The sequence below is a fragment of the Anolis carolinensis genome, chromosome 1 (genome assembly GCF_035594765.1).
Source record: "Anolis carolinensis isolate JA03-04 chromosome 1, rAnoCar3.1.pri, whole genome shotgun sequence".
Classification (NCBI taxonomy): Eukaryota; Metazoa; Chordata; class Lepidosauria; order Squamata; family Dactyloidae; genus Anolis; species Anolis carolinensis.
In genome coordinates, this window is record NC_085841.1 from 204,728,894 (window position 1) to 204,752,637 (window position 23,744).

General features: G+C 38.2%; 1 protein-coding gene across 2 annotated transcripts in view; it reads right to left on the bottom strand.

Annotated features, from left to right (window-relative positions):
• Positions 1-23,744, bottom strand: part of hecw2 (HECT, C2 and WW domain containing E3 ubiquitin protein ligase 2) — a 297,158-nt gene that overhangs the window by 189,555 nt on the left and 83,859 nt on the right. For both annotated transcript variants that reach the window (XM_008117272.3, XM_008117273.3), the window contains one exon: positions 6,323-6,656. In XM_008117272.3, coding sequence (XP_008115479.2) covers positions 6,323-6,614 — 292 coding nt within the window. In that variant the 5' untranslated portion in view covers positions 6,615-6,656. The remainder of the gene's footprint in view (positions 1-6,322; positions 6,657-23,744) is intronic.

Here is a 23,744-nt window from a genome sequence, read left to right on the forward strand (position 1 = left end):
TACACTGTCACTCTAATGCAGATTGAACTGGATTATATGGCAGTGTAGATTCATATAATCCACTTCAAAGAAGTTCAAACTGCATTATATGGCAGTGTAGATGGAGCCTGAGGAGCTTCCAGGTCTAGTGCGACTTTTGGTATTCCTTCAGATGAAAGAATAAACACACCATACATACTAATTTGGGAATATATTCTAAACAAATAGGTGAAAAAGACTAGAAGCACAAAAAGTAGTTTATGTTCTGGAAAGAATGCCACTGATAATATGTGCACTAGCTATCTAAAATCAATACTCAAGTCAACTTTGATCAAGGAAACCATTGTCCCCACCAACTCCAGTCTAACATTTCTCCCATTCCTAATTTGCTTCTCTCAAAACCAGTTCTACAAAGGTGGTGGCCAAGGAGGCAGTGAAGGAAAAATAGCAACACCCTGTCCCCAGACTTTCCCACAGTTGGAAATCTGTGAGTTCATCTTAATTGTGAGAATATTCCTGCTGGCATGGAAAAAGCTGGATCCAACCCATAGGCAATATCCAACACAAATTAATGTCGAGTTATAAATAGAAATGACTTGATTTCATCAGAGAAAGGTTATTGCTTCTAGAAGGGCATTTCTCTGCCTTCAAAGGTCGCAATGGTACAGAAATTTGGCTGTTTCCCAGGAATTCCTTATACTTTTGCCAGGGTTGAGAATGCTGTTGTGTCTGAAATTCTGAAAGATTAAGATGGCTTCAGACAAGATGCATTGCTGAACCTTGAGTTAGTTCGTGATTTCCTGCTCACTAAGAAAGGATGGGCTGATAAGTTCGTAAGGAAACTTGGTAAATTTGTGGAAGGTGTCAAAGTATACGATTGCCTCTTATAACCTTCTGAAAGAAATTCTAATTAGCTAAAATAGCTCTAAATCTAAATAATGCTTTTTAAGGTAGTAAGCAATACTATAATGAGTAGTACAACGATACCTTGAGTTAAGAGTTTAATTCATTTCATGACTGGGCTTTGAACTCAAATAATTCTTATCTCAAAGCGAATTTCCCATTGAAATGCTACTAATCCATTCTGGCTGATTGCCCGCCCCCCCTCCATTTTTTGTTACATGTTTTTAAATTTAAAAATGTACTTTATAAATAACAAATAATGTATAAATGCACATTTACATGGAGCAATAAAAATGATCAAATTTAAAATGTTAGAAGCACCAAGTTGTGGCAAGGAAGCACAAAACACAAAGTGAAGAGGCAGAAGCATCATTTCCTTCATACTGGACTCATTCCAGCCTCCCTCCCTCTCTTGCTCTCTCTCCCTTACCACGAATAAATACCACACAAAATCACCTAACCCAAAGTTCTTCAAAGTGAACAAGAGCAAAGCAGACAGCAATCTCCCAAATCGGACAGGAGCACAAGGCACAGATGCTGCTCCCTTGAAGCACCAAAGCCCTGTGCTCTCATGTCAGAGTTTTATATTATTTGGGTCATTTCTTAAGTGAAAATGAATAAGTGTTTGCAGAAATCATGTCCCATCTGTGTTTGACCAGCAGCAATTAAGACACCTGCTTTAGATTGAGGGCTATTAATAGAGTCTGAGTAAGTCTTATGTCAGTGTTGTTAAAGTGTGTTGTATGTAGTGTTGTTAAAGTGTTGTAGCTGTGTTGTAAAGTGCAGTGTTGTAGTGTGTGCTGTGATGGTGGCAAAGATGGTATTGCTGCTGAAGAGCTACTGAAGGAGAACTGAAGAGAGGTTTGAAGACGGAGAGTCCAGAAACCACAGAGGTTAAAGCTTCAAGATAAGAAAGTTTTGTGTTTGCTGCTGATAAAAGCAAAGGACTGTGTTTTGTATGTTTTGTTTATATAAATCTTTCTTTATCAAAGGACAGTTTTGGAGTTTTTCTCCTTGGACAAGGGTGCAACTTCCGCAGAAGCGGTTGAGAGTTTGGAACCCAATTTGCTAGCTGCGACATGGGTTATGGGCCCAGGCCCAGAATCACCAGAAGAACCAGCACCAGTCCTGTTGTACAGGAGAATCTAAAGGACTCTAAAACCCAGAACACCTAAAGACTGTCAAGGTTGTATTTGTTAAAAGAAAGATTTTTGAAAACATGTCTCTGAGCGGAAGTGGTGGTTTGCCGCTAGAGAGACTAAATTCTTCAAACTACTCGTCGTGGGCAGTGAAACTAAAGTATTTTCTCATTAGAGAAAACTTGTGGAATGTTGTTGAGAATCCTCCGGCAGCTGGGGCGAATGCAGCGGAACTTAGAAATGATGAAAAGTGTAAAGCAAATATTATTCTTTCTGTTGAAGATAACCAGCTCACTTATCTGAGAAATGCTACAACAGCGAGAGAATGTTGGGAGCGTCTGAAGAGTGTTTATCAGTTGAAAACACCTGGAATTAAAATTATTTTGACAAGACGTCTTTATAATTTAAAGTTAAAAAGGGGAGACAGTGTTTCTGAGCATTTGCAAAAGCTGAGAAATTTGTTTGTAGAGCTGGAAGACAGGCAAATGACTTTTACTGAGACTCACAAGGCATTTATTTTGTTATCGTCGTTAGACCAAAGTTGGGATAATTTTGTTTATGCAATGCAAAATGTGCCTGAAGAGGACTTAACTTTGGACTATGTTTCAGCCAGACTAATTGAACAAGAGAAGCGTTTGAAATTTGCTCACACTAGCGCTCCCACTGGCACTAGCTCTTAACTCAAAATGGTGCTTGCATGTCAAAGCCTAGGCTGAGCAACTGATATTAACTCAAAATGCTCTTAAATTGGGACGTTCTTAAATCGAGGTTCCATTGTATAATATGCACACATGATGATATCAAGTCTACCTCACAAAAAGAAAAATACATGAACTCTTATATATGTAGAGTATATATGTTAGAGAGAATGCTGGCTTGCCATAAATCAGTTGGCTCTCCTGAGAGAACACAGTGGATCCATCGCAAGCCACTATAACAATCTTTGCTTCTAGAAAATGTGTTTTCAATGGTAGCCCCATCCTTTTAGAAGTCTCTCCACAGTATTATGTATCTGGTCTATACATTTTCTCCCCTTCAAAACCTTACGAGGCAGTTTTTGAACATCGCTTGAATCAGTTTTCTTGTTGACAATCCTGTATTGGAGCTTACACTGTAAGTGCAGAACATGTATACACCTGTTAACAGCTTTCCACATTTTGTCCAACACAAAACCAATTAAGAACAACTTTCAATCAACATGCTCAGTCTACCAACACAGTGAATGATTTAATGTTGAGCTAAGTTGCTCACAAAAATGAAATAAGTGCTGTTCAAACATATTCACAACCTACCACAGATGGTAGTTCTCAACCTTCCTAATGCCGTGACCCCTTAATCTAGTTCCTCCTGTTGTGGTGATCCCCAACCATAAAATTATTTTCATTGCAACTCCATAACTGTAATTTTGCTACTGTTATGAATCATAATGTAAATATCTGATATGCAGGATGTATTTTCATTCACTGGATCAAATTTGGCACAAATACCCAATATGCCCAAATTTGAATACTGGTGGAGCTGGGAGAGGATTGGTTTTGTCATTTGGGAGTTGTAGTTGCTGGGATTTATAGTTCATCTACAATCAAAGAGCATTCTGAACTCCACCAATGATGGAATTGAACCAAACTTGGCATACAAAACTCCCATGACCAACAGAAAATACTGTAAGGGTTTGGTGGGCATTGACATTGAGTTTTGGAGTTGTAGTTCACCTACATCCAGAAAGCATTGTAGACTCCAAACAACGATGGATCTGGACCAAACTTGGCACGAATACTCACTATGCCCAATTTTGAACACTGGTGGAGTTTGGGGAAAATAGATCTTGACATTTTGGAGTTGTTGTTGTTGGGATTTATAGTTCACCTACAATCAAAGAGCCCCTTGATCCCCACCAACAATAGAATTGGGCCAAACTTCCCACACAGAACCTCCATGACCAACAGAAAATACTGGAGGGATTTGGGTTCCTAAGTGTTTTCTGATGGTCTTTGGCGACCTCCCTGAAACCCCTCTCGCAACCTGCCCCAGGGTGCAGACCCCCAGGTTGAGAAACACAGCTTTAACCATGCAGCAAGTCATAATGTCTGAAAAACAACCTTCTAACTGGATGAAATAAACTCTATCTCAGTTGACGGGGCAAAAATGAGATAGACAATACAGCACTCTATTTTCTATTGTTACTGGGAAGGTTAAACTATTAGCTTTCTACACGGAGAAGAACAATCTGATTTTTGCCTATTTCTGTCAAATCAAAGAATGCTTCTCTTTGATGAAAAGTCTGAAGAGTTGTATGTAAATTATACTCTGCATCAAACCCTATCAACCAAGATAAATGCCTGGAAGAAGACAGAAAAGAGGAAATGAGAGAGAGAAATCTGTCATGTCATCTTTTAAAATACATTTCAACAAAAGCCAAAAAGAAATCTACCTACCTATGGTGGATACCAGTACCTTTTGCGACAGAATGCCTTGATTTTCCCCAAGACATACAATTTCCTCACCAAATATGATGGTAATGGATAATTACACATATCTCATGGGCAAGGAAGCAATTTGTTATCCTTAGTGCCACAAGATTTAAACAATAATGTTTTTAAAAAAGACCAAAACAAAAACTCTGACAAAAGCTCCCCCCTTTCTATTTTTGTAAGCTACGAAGTAAACATTTTTTTCCCTTTGTCTAATGGCATCTCTGTCAAACAGCTCTCCACTGTCTGGAGAATAAAATTACATCTGGACTGCAGCATTAGGCTGGCACCAAGCCAGAATCATTTCTTCTATGTAACTTGGCAAGAAGTGCGTAATATATGCCACTTGCGGAAATTAGAAAACAGAACAAAACAAGGATGCAAAGGGCATAACGAGACTGGAAGTCAAATCAATTCTTTAAAAATGAAAGGTCAGCAAATGATACCAAGAAGTAGCAAGCACTTGTTTTCCTCCGAATGTTTCAAATTATATGTCTCATTAACTCTAGGAAATACTTTACACATTCTCTCTATCCAGATCTGGGGCCAGTGCAAAATATCTGGGGGAAGGGGGGTGGATTTCATCCTGCCTGAGCCTGTTACGGCCTCTTCCACACTGCCATATAATTCAGATTATCAAAAATAATAATCCACATTATCTGCTTTCAACTGGATTATATCTGTCTACACTGCCATATAATCTAGTTCAAAGCAGATAATCTGGATTTTATTTGGCAGTGTAGAAGGGGCCTGAAACAAGACTTGGCTCCTCCTTTCCTTTCCCTGCTGCTGAATTAACAGAGGCTCATTCCACACTACCCTATATTCCAGGATCTAATCCCAGATTATCTTCTATCTCAGAGTATCTGGCATAGGAGACTAATATAATCCAGTTCAAAGCAAATAATCTGGGATCGGATCCTGGGACATTGGGCAGTGTAGATCCAGCCCAAGTTTGCATCAATGGAAGTAAACTGAGGACATAGAGGAAAAGTGGAAGGATGGAGGAGGAATTGGATGTTATAAAGGCAGCTGAAAAAGTGAAATGATAGAGAATGAATGTCCTGAGATAGTTAAAGGATATACAACATGCAGGTCAATTAGATGCATAGCCTTTTGGCATGGCATTCACACATGGCACAGGTAATGCAAGCTCAGCAATATGGGTCAAAAAGTGTCAGCACCTGGAACCACCATGAGATGCAACAGAGGGTTGTTCATGACATCAATACAATCTGCTAGAGTCCAGTTCTCAACTTGGGGTCCCCAGAAGATTTTTGGCCAAAAACATCTGGGGACCCCAGGTTGAGAACCACTGCCCTAAACACTCTCCAGTTTGATACAGAGACAGCCGTCAGAAAATGCAATATAAATATGCAATACAAAATGCAGTACAATAAAAATAAATGTGAACTCCAATGTTAGAGGAAGATGGCAATGTGGCTAAAGTTTCAGAAACAGCATAAAATATTCCACAAAGGTTTCAAATTAAAAAAACAAAAAAGCTACAGTTGTACATCTTACTCTGCATAAAACGAAAATGGAAATGAGCAACCTCTCTGGACTTCTGACCTATTTCTGCAATCATCAATATTTAAGAACAGAAAGAATTTGAATGCAGCTTGTAATGAAGAAGACCCCATAGATATCAGATAAGGGCAGATCCAGGCTTTACTAAGTGGAAAATTATGTTTTCATGTATGTAACAATAGGGAACATGACACTTGGAAATCTTTTACATAAACAGTTCTAATTGTTAACAATAAGCATTATTTGAGGAGAGAATACAACTAGTAGCTCTACAGAAAGGGCTCTAGAATTGCTACTTACCAATGTGATAAAGCCCGATCCAGTCTGTGGGATCCACTTCTTCTTTAATATCCCAGAAAATGATGAGGTTCTGAGGCTGTCCAAGTGTGTATTCATACATGCTTGCAGTCAAACTGGAGCGACTGTCAGAGGTCACCAGATCAGTGTCACTGTTGGCACGTTGCAAGTTCATGTTCTCCGGCACCGTGCCCTGGGAAGCCAAGCTCTGGAGGTTCTCTGGGCTCAAAGTGTAGCGTAACTGAGGATGGCGCCGTCGCACAAAAAGGAGATGTTCCCGGGCCGAGCTTGTCATCTTGGTCTTGCTTGCGCAGGAGACTCTTCACTCAGAAGACATCTACAGAACAACAGGCAAGCAGTATTGTTACTGTCCCTCGTATTTGCAAAGATGTGTAATATGATTTAGAGACATAAACAATTTTTTGACAGAAAAGGCCTTGGAGACAGAATGTCATCTTCAAATACAAAAAGTTTCACACAATCACTGTAAAATCTATTTGTCAGAAGTAAGCACTGCTTGCATGTCTAGAGATAGTCAAGTTACTCACCTCAGAGGGGTCAGCATTCAAAAGAAATTTTTGTTGTTCCTAAAAATTGTTAAGATGCCCATTTGAAGAAGTACACTTAAGCCCAATCTCTTGACTCCCAGCCCCAGGATTCTCAAGATGCAGCTACGGCAATTAAAGTGGGATCATATCACTGTTTCTGAGTACAGGCAGTTCCTTAGTTACAGACATCTGACTTACATATGTCTCCTAATTACAAACAAGGGTGAGACAACAGGAAGCGAGAGGAAATCTACCCCTCAGAAGGGAAATTCACCCATGTAAGAGTGATCATAAGGGAAAAGGTGTCTCCACTGAAGCTTTATCACCAATCCTTGTTCACACAACAAGCCACAATTCTCAAAATCCAATTGTCACAGCCAGGTTGTCGGCGGCCAGGTTTTTAATGGAAGCGAATTATAGAGAGTGGACAACCCTCCTATTAAAACAGCTCCACTGGCTACCGATAACGTTCCGGTCCCAATTCAAGGTGCTGGTTATTACCTATAAAGCCCTAAATGGTTTGGGTCTGGCTTAGCTTTGTGATCGCATTTCCTATTATGAACCTGCAAGATCCTTGCGATCTACTGAGGAGGCCCTTCTCTCGCTCCCGCCACCATCTCAAACGTGGCTGGTGGGGACAAAAGAAAGGGCCTTCTCGGTGGTAGCTCCCCGGCTCTGGAACTCCCTCCTGAGGGCAATTAGATTAGCCCCAACTCTGGCCACATTCCAGAAAGAGTTGAAAACCTGGCTATTTCATTGTGCGTTTGACTGAATTGGCGCAATTGACCCTGTCCTAAACCCAGCCATTGCACTTTATTCTGGCCCAGCTCTAGAGGTTGTAATATATTGCACATATATACATTCTATTGCCTTACTCCAATCTTGAATATGCTAACTGCGCCTTTGCTATTGATTGGTTATGTTCTTATTGTATTTTATATGCCTTGTTTTTATATGTTTACATGTTTTAAATGCATTTTGATATTGTATTTTATGCTGTATTTGGGCTTGGTCCCCATGTGAACCGCCCCATGTCCCTTTGGAGAGATGGGGTGGCATACAAAAATAAAGTTGTTATTATTATTATTATTATTATTATTATTATTATTATTATTATTATTAAGTGAAGTGAACAGACAACTAAGCCAATGTTACAGGTGTATTTTCCCTATGCTATCCAGATCTTGAAAATATCTATTGTTTCATAGAATAGTAGAGTTGGAAGAGACCTCATGGGCCATCCAGTCCAACCCCCTGCTAAGACTGGAGCTACACTTAAAAATGTATCTCATCCAGCTTTCACACAAATTCAACTTAAGAACAAACCTACAGAACTTATCTTATTTGCAACCTGGGGACTGTCTGTTGTAGGAACAGAACTCAGGACATTTTGATTATTTGGGGTGATGGTGTCACCAACCGTGCTCTCAAGCTTCTCTGTGGTTTCTAGTTGGACTGCAAATCTTACTGAAGGTAGAAAGAAAATGCATCTTCCCAGAAATAAGGGGTTGTTATGAGCTATTATCATCCCAAGTAAATGGCATGGCTTGGTCTTAAACTCGCAAATAAGGTTTATTAGCTTTACAAAATATCTGTTACCAATGAAGATGAAAGCTTTTAGGATTCATTTGTTGACACAGCTACATTTACATAGCCTCTTCTTGGAGCAACAATGTTTCATCATTATACTATGATGAAAAATTTACACTTCAAAATGTAGCACTGTGTCTTGTCTAGGGAAAAGGGGTCTTTAAGAGTTCGAATAAAGAAGCAATTTCTAAAGAGGGAAGAGATGTTCACTCTTTAAATAATTGAGAAACCCTTATTTTAATAATTGGAGCCAAGTGTCTAATGTTTCACAAGGTTTATATCTTTTCTCATCTCTTAACTATGGAGCAATAGGCTAAACCCTTGTGCCGGTAGCACTACTGGCCTGAAGGTTGGGTTGCTGACCTGAAGGTTGCCGGTTCGAATCCAGGGAGAGTGCAGATAAGCTCCCTCTGTCAGCTCCAGCTCCCCATGTGGGGACATGAGAGAAGCCTCCCTCGAGGATGGTAAAACATCAGGGCATTCACTGGGCAACATCCTTGCAGAAAGCCAATTCTCTCACACCAGAAGCAGCTTGCAGTTTCACAAGTCACTTCTGACACACACACAAAAATCTCTTAACTTTTGCCAGAAAAACTCTATGCTGTTCCCCAAGAATTCTGATCTAATTGGGTTGGCTAGACAATAAAGGGGCAGAGTAGATGGTATTACTTGAGCAGGAGGACAGGGTGGTCACTCTCACATTGTGTGAAAAGAGGAAATACTTATTTCACTTCCTGAAAAAAGCAAAATATCAAAATAAGAAAACGTGGGACACAGAGTAGAAATTTCTCATGACGCACACATAATTGACTATTTTCAGGGTGCTGATGGGAGAGGAAATTAAATCACCTCTCTAGACATCATTGTTTACTGTGACACACTGCCCTCTTGCTCAGGTTCTCATTTTCTACAACTCTCTCTCCTCATCCTCCACAGTCGTGAGAAGGTAGTGGAAATTTTCATTCCTATTTTTTATTTTACTGCTTATTTTGAACCGAAAAACCTATGATTAATCTTAACTATAATTTGTGTGAATCAAATTGATTGCAAATCCCAACTGTTCCACAGCAAAGATGAGCCACAGTTCAGGGTTCAGAAGCAACACTCTGCCACTTCCGATTAAAAAAAAGGGAAGCAAAATCTTCAAACTTTCTTATAAAGGAAGATGCACATGAAGCCACCGGGGAGACTGCATCTTATTCCCATAATGACAAAGCATAGTTTTTCATGATGCTTGAACCAGTCTATGGTCTGTAGTATCAGATGATGCGTGAACAAAAGTTAGTCAGCCATCCCTGTGCATTTCCTTTTAGTTTAGTTAGTATGTACTTATTTCATGAAGGAAAATAGGTCAAGCTTTACCAAAAAGAAGGAAAAGCCTTCAGATGCTTGCAAATCAAGCACGAATACATAACTCTCATATTCAGCTGACCGAAAGAAGAACTCTTAAAAAACTTTCCAGTTTCTCAATTTCTCACCAAAGCATATCAAGATAAATGTATGTGCTGGCATCCTAACAGCATCATATGTTTAGGAGTAGCAATAAAGTGCTACTGTATCAATCATTGTTTTTTACAAACACTATTCTCAAATCCTCATGTTATCTTTCATTCTATACCTACAATATTTAAGTAAATCAGATCTAATTTGCCAAATAGTCACTGTTGAATGTTTTTATGTTGAATGTTTTTATATCGTGGAATGATATTTTAAAATGTAAGTCGCTTGGAGCACTCTGGTGGAGAGCAACTAATTAAGAAATAAAGTGAAGTGAAGTGAAGAAGTGAATATGACTAAAACTTGTATTATCCAAATGAGCAAACCATATTCTCTTAGATAACCAGTATTAGCGCCTGAAAACCTCAACTTTACATTGTGATGTTGCTTTCCTAATTGTTAGGATTTTATGTGTTAGGGGAAACTACCCAAAAATACAGCAGAGCATCCAAAAATACAAAAGTGGAATACTTATGGTTGAGCATTCAGCTCACAGCAAGCAGAGAGTGAAGTGCCACGTGGCTGTAAAAAAATTAGAGCTTAGGAGGCAAAGATCCAGAGTTCAATCTTTAAAAATCACAAAAGGTTTATTTACAAAAATAATAACTACATTTCTTAATAGGAAATAACTGGATCTGAGCTACTCAACTTCCAAAGTACAAGAATGAAGCACAAGGTACAAAGTTGCAAAATCCATAAACACAAGACATTGTAAAATAACAATAGTCAAGGCATGAACCTGGTAACTGGAACCATGAAACTAAAACACACTTGGAATCAAAGAACAGGAACCTTGGCAGGACAGGAACCAGGAAGCTAAAAATCCATTTGAGAAACTTAGAGCATGAACTTGGCATGACTGGCTTGAATGACCAACATTGACCCCAATGAAACAAAAGGCTTTTCCCTTTCTCTTAAAAAGCTTCATGTAGTGAGAAAAAATACATTTCGTTACACTTTCTCACCAGATAATTTATCTGCCCTTTTTTCTCGAAGAAGTCACGGCATCTATCTGCAGGCTCACTAACCTCTGCATCTGCATCTGACAAATCCTCCTCAGAAAACCGGCCCCTTTCAGGAATGTGGCCTTGAGCCTCCGGCCTCTGTTCTGTTCTGTAATTTATTGTGAAAGTTTAAAAATGGATTGTATCATTGAAGCTGCTCTTAGGAATCTTAGTCATAACTTGCTATACAAAGCAATCTAACTGCATAACTACAGGGCTAGCACATTAAATAATAGAAAACAGTATATAGCTACGGGCTGAGCAAGAATATTGGTTGGCTTGATTTTTCAAAAGACTGAAGCAATGCTATAAAAGCAATCTGGGGAAAATGCTTTGATTCATGTTATTATGTCACATTTGCGATACACGAGTGTTACCTGTTAACTGCAAGTATTCTCTTTTAAATACATTTACTACAAATCCCTTGTAAGCCTCCCAGCAAAATCTAATAGGGCTGTTCTAATAAGATTAACTGTGTTGCTTTCTTAAACTGCCTGGGAATTCATGGAAGATTGCAAAAGTAGCTGAATTTTTAGCCAAAATAATGAAGCAATTCAATTTATTCAGGCTGGCTTTTAAAGAAGAAAGTTTTAAGATCAAGTTACGAGTGCTGTGGTTTTAGCTCTGAATACAGTTTTTAAAGGATTTTATTTTTTAATTCACACCATTGACACCATGTAACATAATTTTTAATTAACACCATGTAACATAATTTTTGTTCCTAGGTTATAAATGTCATTTCCTATAGTTCCTATGTACAATTAATAATACTTTCACTCTTCCAAATTTTGTTACATAGTGTAATATTTTACAGGGAAGGCCTAACTACTAGCATGGCAACTCAATTATGAACTAATTGAATTGGCTAAGCAAATTCTTTGGTACATCGCATAACTCCCCCATTCTCAAAACAGATGGTTGTAAGGATGCATGTATAAATTTAAAATTACAACTTTTGTGCATACTGAATTTTCAGTATACAGTAAGATATGAAATGACAAAAAGGATTTCTGTGCAGTGTGATTCTTCCTTCAGAAATCATATAGGACTTTTGACATAAAACTTAGCAATGTGTGAAGGTGTATTTTCCTGCACTGCACGGGGTTGGGACTGGATGACCCTTGTGATCTTTTGCGACTCTATAATTCTGTGATCCTAAGCAAAGGAGTCCCTTCAAAGGCTGCCTTGGTTTTTTTTTACTCATATTGGGCTCAGTGAATCATTTCTTGTTTACACAGGGATCTCCCTTTATAGCTGAAGGCTGATTATTGCCAACTCTGTCTCTTTCCACAGTAATGACTATAAACGGATCCCTGGATGGTGTTGGCCCTATAGTCATAGTCTCGATTGTGGGCATGACATTGATGCTAAGCCCCAGGACTTACAAAAAGCATCTATAGAGGAGGACACATTTCCTATGGCAAAGAAATGAGTGAAACAAATACTTTAAATACCTCTGTGAACTGGAGTCAAGCAGTGGAAAAATGAGACAGGAGTAAGATTTTTGTCTCATTTTGTTATCACATTTTACAGAATACAAAAGTAACCGCTCTCAATTGCTAACCATAAAGCATCCCAATTTATTAAAACAATATTTTCTCAAGAAGCAGTGAATTGGGAATGTGTCCCCCAGCTTACATTGCAACATACTAGGAGAAGACAGCCTGAAAGCCTTTAAGCTAACTTAATACTGTGAGGTTCATGTTCCAGTTTTTCTAGGAAAGGTACACATATTGACAAAACGAGTTGGCTGAAGGCAACCTAGGTCCCTTCCACACAGCTGAATAAAACCCCACATTATCTGCTTTGAACTGGAATACATGGCTGTGCGGACTCAGATAACCCAGTTCAAAGCAGATATTGTGGGATTTTCTGACTTGACATTCTGGGTTATATGGCTGTGTGGAAGGGCCTCTAGTTGTTCAAGGTGGGAGGAACAATGTATATTCCTCAATTTCTGCAAGCTGGGATAATTCTGTTATTAAGAAACAGTGAGAAGACTTTTATATGGCAGTGTAGACAGGGTCCCAACCTTTCCAGCTGCTTTGGTCCAGAGAAAATGTAAGAGGACAGAGATCTTAAGAAAGGGAGATAGGAGGCGGACTGACCGGAAAAAGGGGAAAGCATTATGTTGACTTTGAACATTTCTGTCAATTTGTTTGGTTTGCTCATATAAATATTTTGATTCTTTTATTGTAAACCAAAATATATTCCTGCTTTTGAAGGACTATCCAGCTGCACTGTTTTTTCAAAAGCAACCTTGCATCTCGGCAATGAATACCACCTCTCTGAGGCTCCTTCCACACTGCCATAAAAATCCAGATGATATGCTTTGAACTGGCTTATATGGCAGTGTAGACTCATGTTAATCCAGCTCAAAGCTGGATAATCCACATCAGATAATGTGGATTATCTGATTTGATCATTTGGATTATATGGCAGTGTAGAAGAGGCCTGAGATTCAGGATCACAACACATTCCTACTGGGAAATAAGCACTGCTGATATTGATAAGACTTCTTGTTGCTTCCAGAAATTAACAAATCACAAATGCAATATATGTCATTAAAACGTATGTAAAAACTGTCATGAAAAAGTCTCCAGCATGGATCTTGCAGCAAATAATAATGATATCTCAGTTCAAATTTTCTTCCATTTTGCCTACTTTGTTATTTGCTTTCTGGAAACACCCATACATTACCTAGTTCACTGTCTGTGAAGATAAGAAGTCAAGAGTCAAGGCTGAAGAGCTCAGTGTAATGAAAGGCTCACCTAATAGTTTTCTGTTACAAAACCCACCAAAGGAGCTCCTGCGCAAATTCTCTCTCTATTTATCGGAGGCTGTACTTTAAGAGCCATGCATGAATGGAAAAGGAAATATTTCCTGAAAGCTTCATTCTCTCTATCTTTATAAATTCATCAGAGTGGCAGAACAGAAGAATTGTGGGGAGGGGGGTGACAGCAAATATATTTTCAAGCCAAGTCTCTCTCTAAGTGCTTCCAATAAATCAATCAGGACAACAGGCAATGTTGAAATTCACTATTTCTTTTAAGCAAAACAATAACAATGAGTCAAATCAGGCCCATCTTGTTGCACATGCTGCATCTATGTCGAAATCATCCCATTCCTCTCTAAAGAAGTTATCAGAGGCTAGGAACAAGTGATTCAATGCTAACAAGTTTTTCAACCATCTATATATACACTTAGGTTCATGGTGTCATTTTAGCAGCTGTTTACTACCAGTCCTGCTCAATTACTGATGATCCTAATGACCACCACTAAATTATGACGCAATTATGTTACTGATGATGCAGGACAATTACAGTATCAAGGAACAAGACCTCCAGAAAGAGTAGTTCATGTACACTGAGTCACACAAGAACCCTATTTTAGGCTCCCACAGAAGTTATAGAATCATAGAATAGTAGAGTTGGAAGAGACCTCATGGGCCATCCAGTCCAACCCCCCGCTAAGAAGCAGGAAATTGCATTCAAAGCACCCCCGACAGATGGCCATCCAGCCTCTGCTTAAAAGCCTCCAAAGAAGGAGCCTCCACCACAGCCCGGGGGAGAGAGTTCCACTGTCGAACAGCTCTCACAGTGAGGAAGTTCTTCCTGATGTTCAGGTGGAATCTCCTTTCCTGTAGTTTGAAGCCATTGTTACGTGTCCTAGTCTTATAACCAAGATATAGGCACAGATTACACTATGTAACACAATTTTTGTTCCTGATTATAAACATCATTTCCTAATTAGTTTTATCATGAAAACATGGGGAAAACGTATTAAACTGCAAAAACGTTGTGTTGCAGGACATCCTGCAACACGTTTTGCTATTGTTTTTCAAATAATATCTTGTCGAGTCTCAACCAATTCAACAGTTTGCGGCAGCCACAAAAACCAAGTTTTGGGAGTAGAACAACTACTTTCAAAGAAAGTACCACACAATTAAACAAGAAAAACACTTTCAAACTAGAAGCACATTTTTTTAAAAAAAAAAAATTGTTACATAGTATAATTAAAAGAAAAATGAACCAAGTGCTCAGCAGAGTTGAAAAAGCAACATTCACCTGGGAACTCCTGCACCCACTTATCATGGATTCATACCCCTCAAGTCTTCCAGGAAATAAAATACACTACAACCTCCTATCTGCAGGACCCATGCCTGTGATTTTGCTTGCTTATATCCAAAAAATGTGTTTTCTCTAGACATTTTCTAGGTCAACCATCATGAATCTATGGTATTGTTGCACTAGAGCCCTGAAACACTTTCTCACCACAAACCACACTCTGTCCAGGTAATCCAGTAAGTAGAAGTTTATTTAAAGAAGAGTATATATAGGACTTCCGGTGGAGCCAGCATGGCGGCAGAGTCGCTTCATTGAGGGCTCTCAGTGAAGCACCGCGTAGAGCAGTCGGGTTTGAGCCGTAGCTCCCCTCCTCAGCCGGATCGAGGAGCTGAGGGGACGCAGAACCCGCGTGGCACCCCTAAGACCCCCAAGATTGCCTACCCCTCAAGGGTGGGTGATCGAGTGGACCAGGGAGAGCCAAGGGTAGCGGACTGCTCCGCGGGAAATGGGAGAAATCCCGTAATAACTGCCGCCCAGCACCACCAAGACGAAGAATTTGAAGAAAACAAAAGCGACCCATATTCACAGCAACAAGCGGTGAGTGGGGAGCAAATAAAAGAAAATCCAGCCGGAGCGTATGAGATCCCCGGTGGGGAGGGATATCTGAAGAAATAAAAAGAAGGGGAAAAGCTGAGTCAACAGAAGGCAGAAGCGGAAGACTGAAAGGGGTTAATCTATTAATATAATGGACAATAGTACAGTTATCAAAAGATAATCCCCTTTCATACTTCATACTTCACCCGATCTGGCTAAAAAGAAAGTTCGAAAGGCATGAAGGATCGGTGGGAAGCCAAGGGAGAATGTAAAGACAGAAAAAATTATATATAGCTTTGCAAACCACCCCGGTGCCCCTGGTTACCCCGACCGTCAAAATAAGAAATATTCAAAGCCGGACTCTGACCTTGACGCCATGATGTTTGGTCTACCCAATCCTTCTCTATAAACAAAGCGTCTGGAAAAAGACGGAACCGGAAAGGAAAGGCGGGAAAGGAAAGTGAGGTGGCGGGAAGATCAGCAGAAAGGGCGGAAGTAAGGAAGAAGACATACTGACTAAGGGCGGAAGAAGGGCGAAAGAAGTCAGAGACAGAGAGTGTGCAAAAAAAAACGGAACGGAAGGGAAGAAATTAACTATACAAAAGGAGCGATCAAAGAGGTCAACGGAGGAGAATAAGCACAGCCGGGTCGAAGGGGAAGGGGAAGGGGAAGGATTGTAACCCTAATAAGAATAAGTAGCGACGAGTCCAAATTAACTACATTAAGGAGGCCAAGTTAGCGGAGGCGGCGGCGGCGATCGGAGGGACCACCCAGGTAACGAAGAATCGACGGAGGGGACGGAGGCGACTAGAGGAAAGGACAAGACAGGACATTGAAAGCTAAGAATTAAAGGTGGCACAAGGAAACTGTTGGCAGGAAGTGCAATTGGAGCTTGGAAGATAGATTTATAAATTCATAAAGAGGGCCTTCTTCAATTCCTCTTTTTTATTTTAATAAGCTTCTTAATAAGATCGATTGGTGTAATAAATTCATAAGTAAACAAGCAATTTTTATTAAGTTAATTAATTTATCAATCTATTAAATTCAAGGGAAGGAAAAATTAATAATAATCAATTAATAACCAATTAATTGAATTAACCAACTAAGGAAATAATATAAACAGAGGGAATCAATTCATATAGGCAACAACAATTAATTGAAGGCAAACATTAAAGTCCAAATTAAAAAATAATAGTAAAGTGATGAATTAAATGCATTATTAGGATTAGCTTTCTCTACAAGGGTCCTTGTAGATTATTGTCTCAAACAAACAAAAAACAGTTGAAGTAACAAGTTTGGAGGAGGTGGATAAGAAATTAAGAAATTAATTTTGTGAATAATTTGGTGGAAAATACTACTGATATTAGAAAGCTAAATACCATTAGCAAACTTAAAATGACATCCTCCAAGGTTAAAGGAGATCTGCAGGATCCCCAGAGAAGACCTTCGCTGGGTTCAGCAGAAGTAAGTTTCCGGGATATGATGGCGGAATTATAGAAAATTTCGCAGAAACAAGACTTATTCCAGAAGGAATTAAGTGAGATGAATGCGAAACAGAATTCTCAATATCAGCTATTTCAAGAGCAGTTCGAGGAAATTAAGAAGGAAATAAAGGAAGAAGTAGGACAGATTAAAAGAGAAGTGGTACAATTGAAAGAAGATTTGAGAAAATTAGAAAAAGGAGAAACAAAAAGGGAAGAAGCTCAGAAAAAAATACAAGAAAAGATTAGGGTACTAGATTCTAACCAAGCGAAGATGGCACGTAACCAAGAAAGATTAGAAGCCAAGGAATTGGAATACCAATTAAGGTTTCGAAATGTGCAAGAGGATCCAGAAGAGAATATAAGTCAAATTATAATAGATCTTCTAACAAAGCTACTGAATATTACATCCAGAAATCTAGAGCAGGAAATAGACCAGATATACAGAATTTCCACGAATTACTCCAGGAAAAATAAAACTCCCAGAGACATAATAGTACATTTAACCAGAAAGAAAATTCGAGAAGAAATATTACGAGAAAATAGTAAAAACCCAATATACTACAAAGATACAAAAGTGGCAGTATTAAAAGAATTCCCCCAATCTACGTTGATGAAGAGGAGACAATATTTCTTCCTAACGGAGGAATTAAAGAAGAGGAAAATAAGATTAGGTGGGAAAGGAACGAAGGGATCATGACAACTTATAACGACCAAAAACATTGGCTTACTTCGGTGGATAAGGCTAAGGAATTTTACAAACTACTCACGAAAGATACAGACACACCACCAGGAGTACCAGACAAACCAAAGAAGACACCACCGACTCCGAGGCAAGGGGGAAAAAAAGAGCTAGATTTGTATCACCAGGACACGAAGACACAGAAACGGACCAAGACCAAGATGACCCTGACACGGAAGACCCAGACAAGGATTTAGAAAATCTTAAATTGGACCCACACCCAAGACAAGAGGATGAATGAACAATAAATAAAGTGTATATCATTAAATGCTAACGGACTAAACTCTCCAAATAAAAGAAAAAAAGTATTCAATAAATTAAGGCGTGGTAATTATGATGTGATAGCACTCCAGGAGACTCATATTGCACAGAGACATACAGCACATTTAACAAATAAAAGACTAGGCAAGGAATTCCTCTCCTCATTTGAGAAAAAGAAAAGAGGGGTTGTTTTATATATAAAATAAGATATTCATTCGGAATTGACATTTAAAGATCAAGAGGGGAGAGTTGTAGCGGTACAAATTATAATTGGAAATAAAAAGATTTTAATATGTAACATTTACGCTCAAAATGGCCCAAAATCAAAATTCACGGAGAAAATAAAAGAAAAGTTAGATGGAGAGGAATTCGATGAATTAATTATAATGGGTGATTTTAATGGAGTTCTGAATAGTCAACTGGACAAGAGTAAAAAATTTAAAAGAACACCAAAGGGCAAAATTTCCACACTATCAAAGAATCTTTTAGACTTAAAGGAGGAATTTGACTTAATAGATGTATGGAGAGAGAGATATCCGAATAAAAAAGACTATACCTTCTATTCAGATAGACATTAATCATGGTTGCGCATAGATATGGTGTGGGCTACAAATAATCTTTTTACAAACATTAGTGAAATTATTATTCAGCCAAGAGAGTATTCGGACCACTGTGCGGTGGAAATGACGCTGAATCATAAATCATACTACCCTAAATGGAGACTAAATGAAAACTTGCTTAAGAAAGAAGAGGATGCAAAAAAATACAAAACAATTTTCAAGGAATACCTAAAGATAAATAATAAATGAACATTAATACAGTATGGGATGCTTCAAAGGCAGTAATGAGAGGACACTTGATCCAACACAATGCGAGAAAGGTAAAAGCAAAGAAAAAAAAATTAATGGACATTAAAAGGAGAATAGCTGATAAAGAAAGAGATTTGAAGAAGATGATAAAAAATTAGACAAAGAACTTAAAGTATTAAACCAGGAAAAATATCATATGGAACTAGATGAACAAGCAAAACAACTAAAATTTATCAAACAAAATCACTTTGAAAATGCAAATAAGCCGGGGAAATGGCTATCAAAGCAAGTCCGCAAAAAGAAACAATCACAAAAAATAGTAAAATTAATGAAAGGGGACAGAGAAATAAAAACGGATAAAGAGATTCTAGATGAATTTAAAAGTTATTTTGAAAAGCTTTACACAAAAGATTCGATCTCAAAAGAGGAGATAGCTAATTACATAGGGAAATTCAAGCTACCTAAGATTTCAGAGTTACAGAGGGAAAATTTAAATAAAGAAATAACAGAGGAGGAAATTTCATCTGCAATTAACAATATGGATTCTAACAAAGCCCCGGGCCCGGATGGGTTTACAGTGGGGTACTACAAGGTACTAAAGCAAGAATTCATTCCATTACTTAAGAATGTTATGAATGGGATATTAAGGAATTAAGGAGCACCGGATTCATGGAAAACAGGAGAAATAATAGTAATACATAAAGATCAAACGGAAAAAACAGATATACGTAATTACAGACCAATTACACTACTTAATACAGATTACAATATATTTACGAATATTTTAGCCACAAGACTGAAAAAAATTTTAAACGAATGGATAGGGGAGGAACAGTCGGGATTCCTACCTAAACGTAATTTAAAAGACAATATCAGAACGGTGATTGACGCAACTGAATATTTCGAAACTAACCATCAGAAGGAAGTGGCCTTTTTGGCAATCGATGCAGAAAAAGTATTCGATAACTTGAATTGGGACTTTTTCAAATTGCTGATGCAGGAATTAGACTTAGGTTATCAATTTATGAATGCAATTAACACAATATATGATAAGCAATATGCTAAAATTCAAATTAATGGTCTAATGTCGGAGGTATTCAAAATTGGGAAAAGGAACCAGACAAGGTTGCCCCCTTTCCCCTCTTATTTTCATATTATCATTGGAGCTCTTATTAAAGGGTATAAGAGAGGACAGTAGTTTAAAAGGACTAAAAGTGGCTAAACATGAATTTAAGGTGAGAGCATTCGCTGACGATCTAATAGGTATAATTGAAGACCCATGTAAAAATTTAGAAAGATGGCTGCAAAAAATAGAGGAATTTGGGGAGTTAGCGGGTTTTCGACTGAACAAGAAAAAAACAATGATCCTAACAAAGAATGTAACAAAGAAGAATCAAGAATTATTAAGCAAAAAAACGGGCATAAGCTGTGTGACTAAAATTAGATATTTGGGAATATGGATCACCTCAAAAAATTCCCAACCTTTAACAAACAACTATACTAATGTATGGAAAGAAATAAGGAAAAACTTAGCAACATGGAAATTCCTAAACTTATCACTTCTGGGAAGGATGTCCCTGGTCAAAATGAATATTCTACCTAGACTTTTATTCCTCTTTCAAAACATTCCAATAATACGAAACATCAAGCCATTTAAAGAGTGGAATAAGGATTTAATGAAGTTTGTTTGGAAGGGGAAGAAACCCAGGATAAAATATACAGTATTAATTGACAAAAAAAACAAAGGAGGATTTGGGTTTCCGGATTTAAATCTTTACCACGATGCCTGTGCCCTCGACTGGATCAGACCATGGATGAATCTCAACAAAGAAAAACTACTTACATTGGAGGGTCATGATCTGAGAGTGGGGTGGCATTCGTATGTTTGGTACGAAAGAGAGAAAAAAGAGAAAAATTTTGGAAACCATTTTATTCGCTCCTCTTTATTACGAATTTGGCAAAAGTATAAAAAAAATTCTATTTAAAGACACCATTATGGTTATCCACTATGGAAGCCAAACAAAGAAGACTCTTAGGATGGTCTAATTGGCCAACGTACAGGACTTTGTTAATTAAAGGCTCAGAAACTCTGAAATCACACGAAGAGATAAAACAGAAATTCGCGCATATATCATGGCTACACTACATGCAGATTAAGGAGCAATATAACAAAGACCAAGAGGTTGGGTTTTATCAAAGTGATCAATTCTGGGATAAAATTTTAGATTCAGAAAATAAGATAATTACAAAAATTTATAACAAACTATTGGAGCGGTCAACAGAAGAGGAAACAATAAAAAAGTGTATGATTAGATGGGCAGAAAACTTAAGAAGACCAATAATGTTGGCAGAATGGGAAGCTATCTGGACTAAAAAATTAAAATATACTTATGCAATGGACCTGAAAGAAAACTGGCTTAAAATGTTCCACCGCTGGTACATCACACCAAAGAAATTAAATCAAATGTATAAGAATACTTCAAAAAACTGTTGGAAGTGTGAGGACCAAGAGGGAAGTTTTTTCCATATGTGGTGGACATGTAAAATTACGAAAATTTATTGGGAGAAGGTCCATAAAATTTGTCAGGAAATTCTTAAAATTGACTTCCCCAGAAAAGCGGAGTACTATCTTCTGGGGATAACAGATCAGAATATCCACTTAGGGCCTAATGACGATAAAATATTTACCTATCTAACGACTGCCGCCAGAATCTGCCTTGCTAAAAGATGGAAGCAAAAAGAACTACCGAACACGGAGGAATGGCTACAGAAAGTGAGAGAAATAAAAGATATGGACAAATTAACTTTTTTATTAAAGAGAAATACAGGGACCCCGATAAAATACACAGACTGGAGCAAAGTAGAAGAATATGAAAGGAAAAGTAAATGAAGATTTAATCTGAACGAGCAGAAGATCAACCTCTTTTGGTCTTCCAATTTCCAAATTACTGTCTATTGGAAGCAAAGAATCTGTGACACAGCCAATAGAAAGGCTATCATCTATTCTTTTTTTTCTTTTTTTTGAATGATTGCCTTTATTACGAAGGTGACGGAGGCTGATCTATAATGGTTTTGTATATATAGATCACCCCCTTCCTCAGGATTGGAGAATGGGAAATGCAAAGGCAAAGATGGAAGTCCTTCTCTCTTTTTTTTCTTTAAAGTTTTTAAATTTCTTCTCTACTATCTTAATCTTAATTTCTGCACTTTCTATATCAAAATTGTTCTCACTCTTTCGTTGTATTAAATCATTTTTCAATAAATAAATAAATATTTTTTAAAAAGGCAAAAAAAGGAAGAAGAGTATATATAAAAATAAGCTAATTCAAAAAAAGAGAATCAAAGTTCACAAGGTTATTTCGAAGATAGCTAAGAGTCCAAAATCCAGTCTTCAGAGTCTCCAGAGTCAAACAACAAATATATCTATAAACAAGATAGCATGAATCCAAGGCAGGCAACCTATGTCATACATGAACTAGAAGCAAGAACACACTTAGGAACTTGAATACATGAATTCCAAGAACATGGGACCAAAAACCGAGAGCTATTCACCTGAATACAACATTGCTCTCTCAAAGGATTGTGCCAGCAGGAAACACTTTTAAAAAGCCTCAATCCCCACATAACATCATTTCCCACACACCTGCATTTCCTCTCCTTACCTCTAAGCCTCTAGGAAAAGCAAGTCTGTCTTTGTTATATGCTCTGTCTCTGCAATTCCATGCGCCTTTACCTCACCTCTCACATTTCTCTCAGCCTGCACTTATGGCAGGTTCCCATGAGAACTGATATCGTTTTCTCCAGTCTCATGGGAACTGCCAGGAGATTCCAAAACAACTGTCTCTAGGCCACTTCCATCCTCCTCTAGGCCCTCTGAATCTATCCCAGCATCTCCTTCCACATCTTCTGAGCACTCCAGGCTACAATAGGTATTCATCTTCCTGGGAAGAAGTTCATTTCACTCTGGTTCACTATTGCCTATGGTTTTGTATTTTATGGTAAGTCCTAAACATAACACCTGTGGATATGGAAGTTGTACTGTACCCCAAAACTCTTGAAAGCATGGCTTGTTTCTTTGCATTTCAAAGTTGCAAGTCCCATTAAAATCAGGCACACTTCATTCTGAGAAAATATGCATACATAGGATTACCAACTGCTTTTACTGCCCTATAGATCTATCATCATTATCCCCTCATCTCCCTCCAACATACTTTGTGATCAGTAATATCATTATGATTATATCTGAGGCTGATGGAGGATTCCACAACCTGACTGAAAGGGAGAGAGAGAAAGAAAATGTGGCCATCAAGGTACACTTCATCATGGGAGCAATACACTAAAAACAGTTTGGGGATTTTGCTTTTGCACTGAAAGGCTTTGGTTGATGTTAAAAAAACTGCTCGCAAAAAGGTTAAAAATAGAGCTGGGAAAGATTTGATTTTTCTATTCCAAGCAGAGATTGGGAAATCTAACAAGGAAAAGTTTATCTCTATCCAAATTGGTGTCTGGAAAACTCAATTTCCAATCGGATAAGCTACATAAAAACTCCAACCATCACCCAGGTCAAAAAAGAAGCACAATTAAAGCCCTGGCAGACTGTGCAAAAAGAATCTGCGAACCCCACCTCCTCCAAGGTGAACTGAACCACCTAAACTAGGCTCTACAGGCCAATGGAGAGTCCACCACAGACATCAGAAGAGCTGCAAGCCCAGGAACACGCCATGGGAGGAAAGACAAACAACTACCCAGAGGAAAAGTGTTTTTACCATATATCAAGTGAACCACTGATCGCATAGGCAAACTGATGAAGAAGCACAACCTACAAACCATCT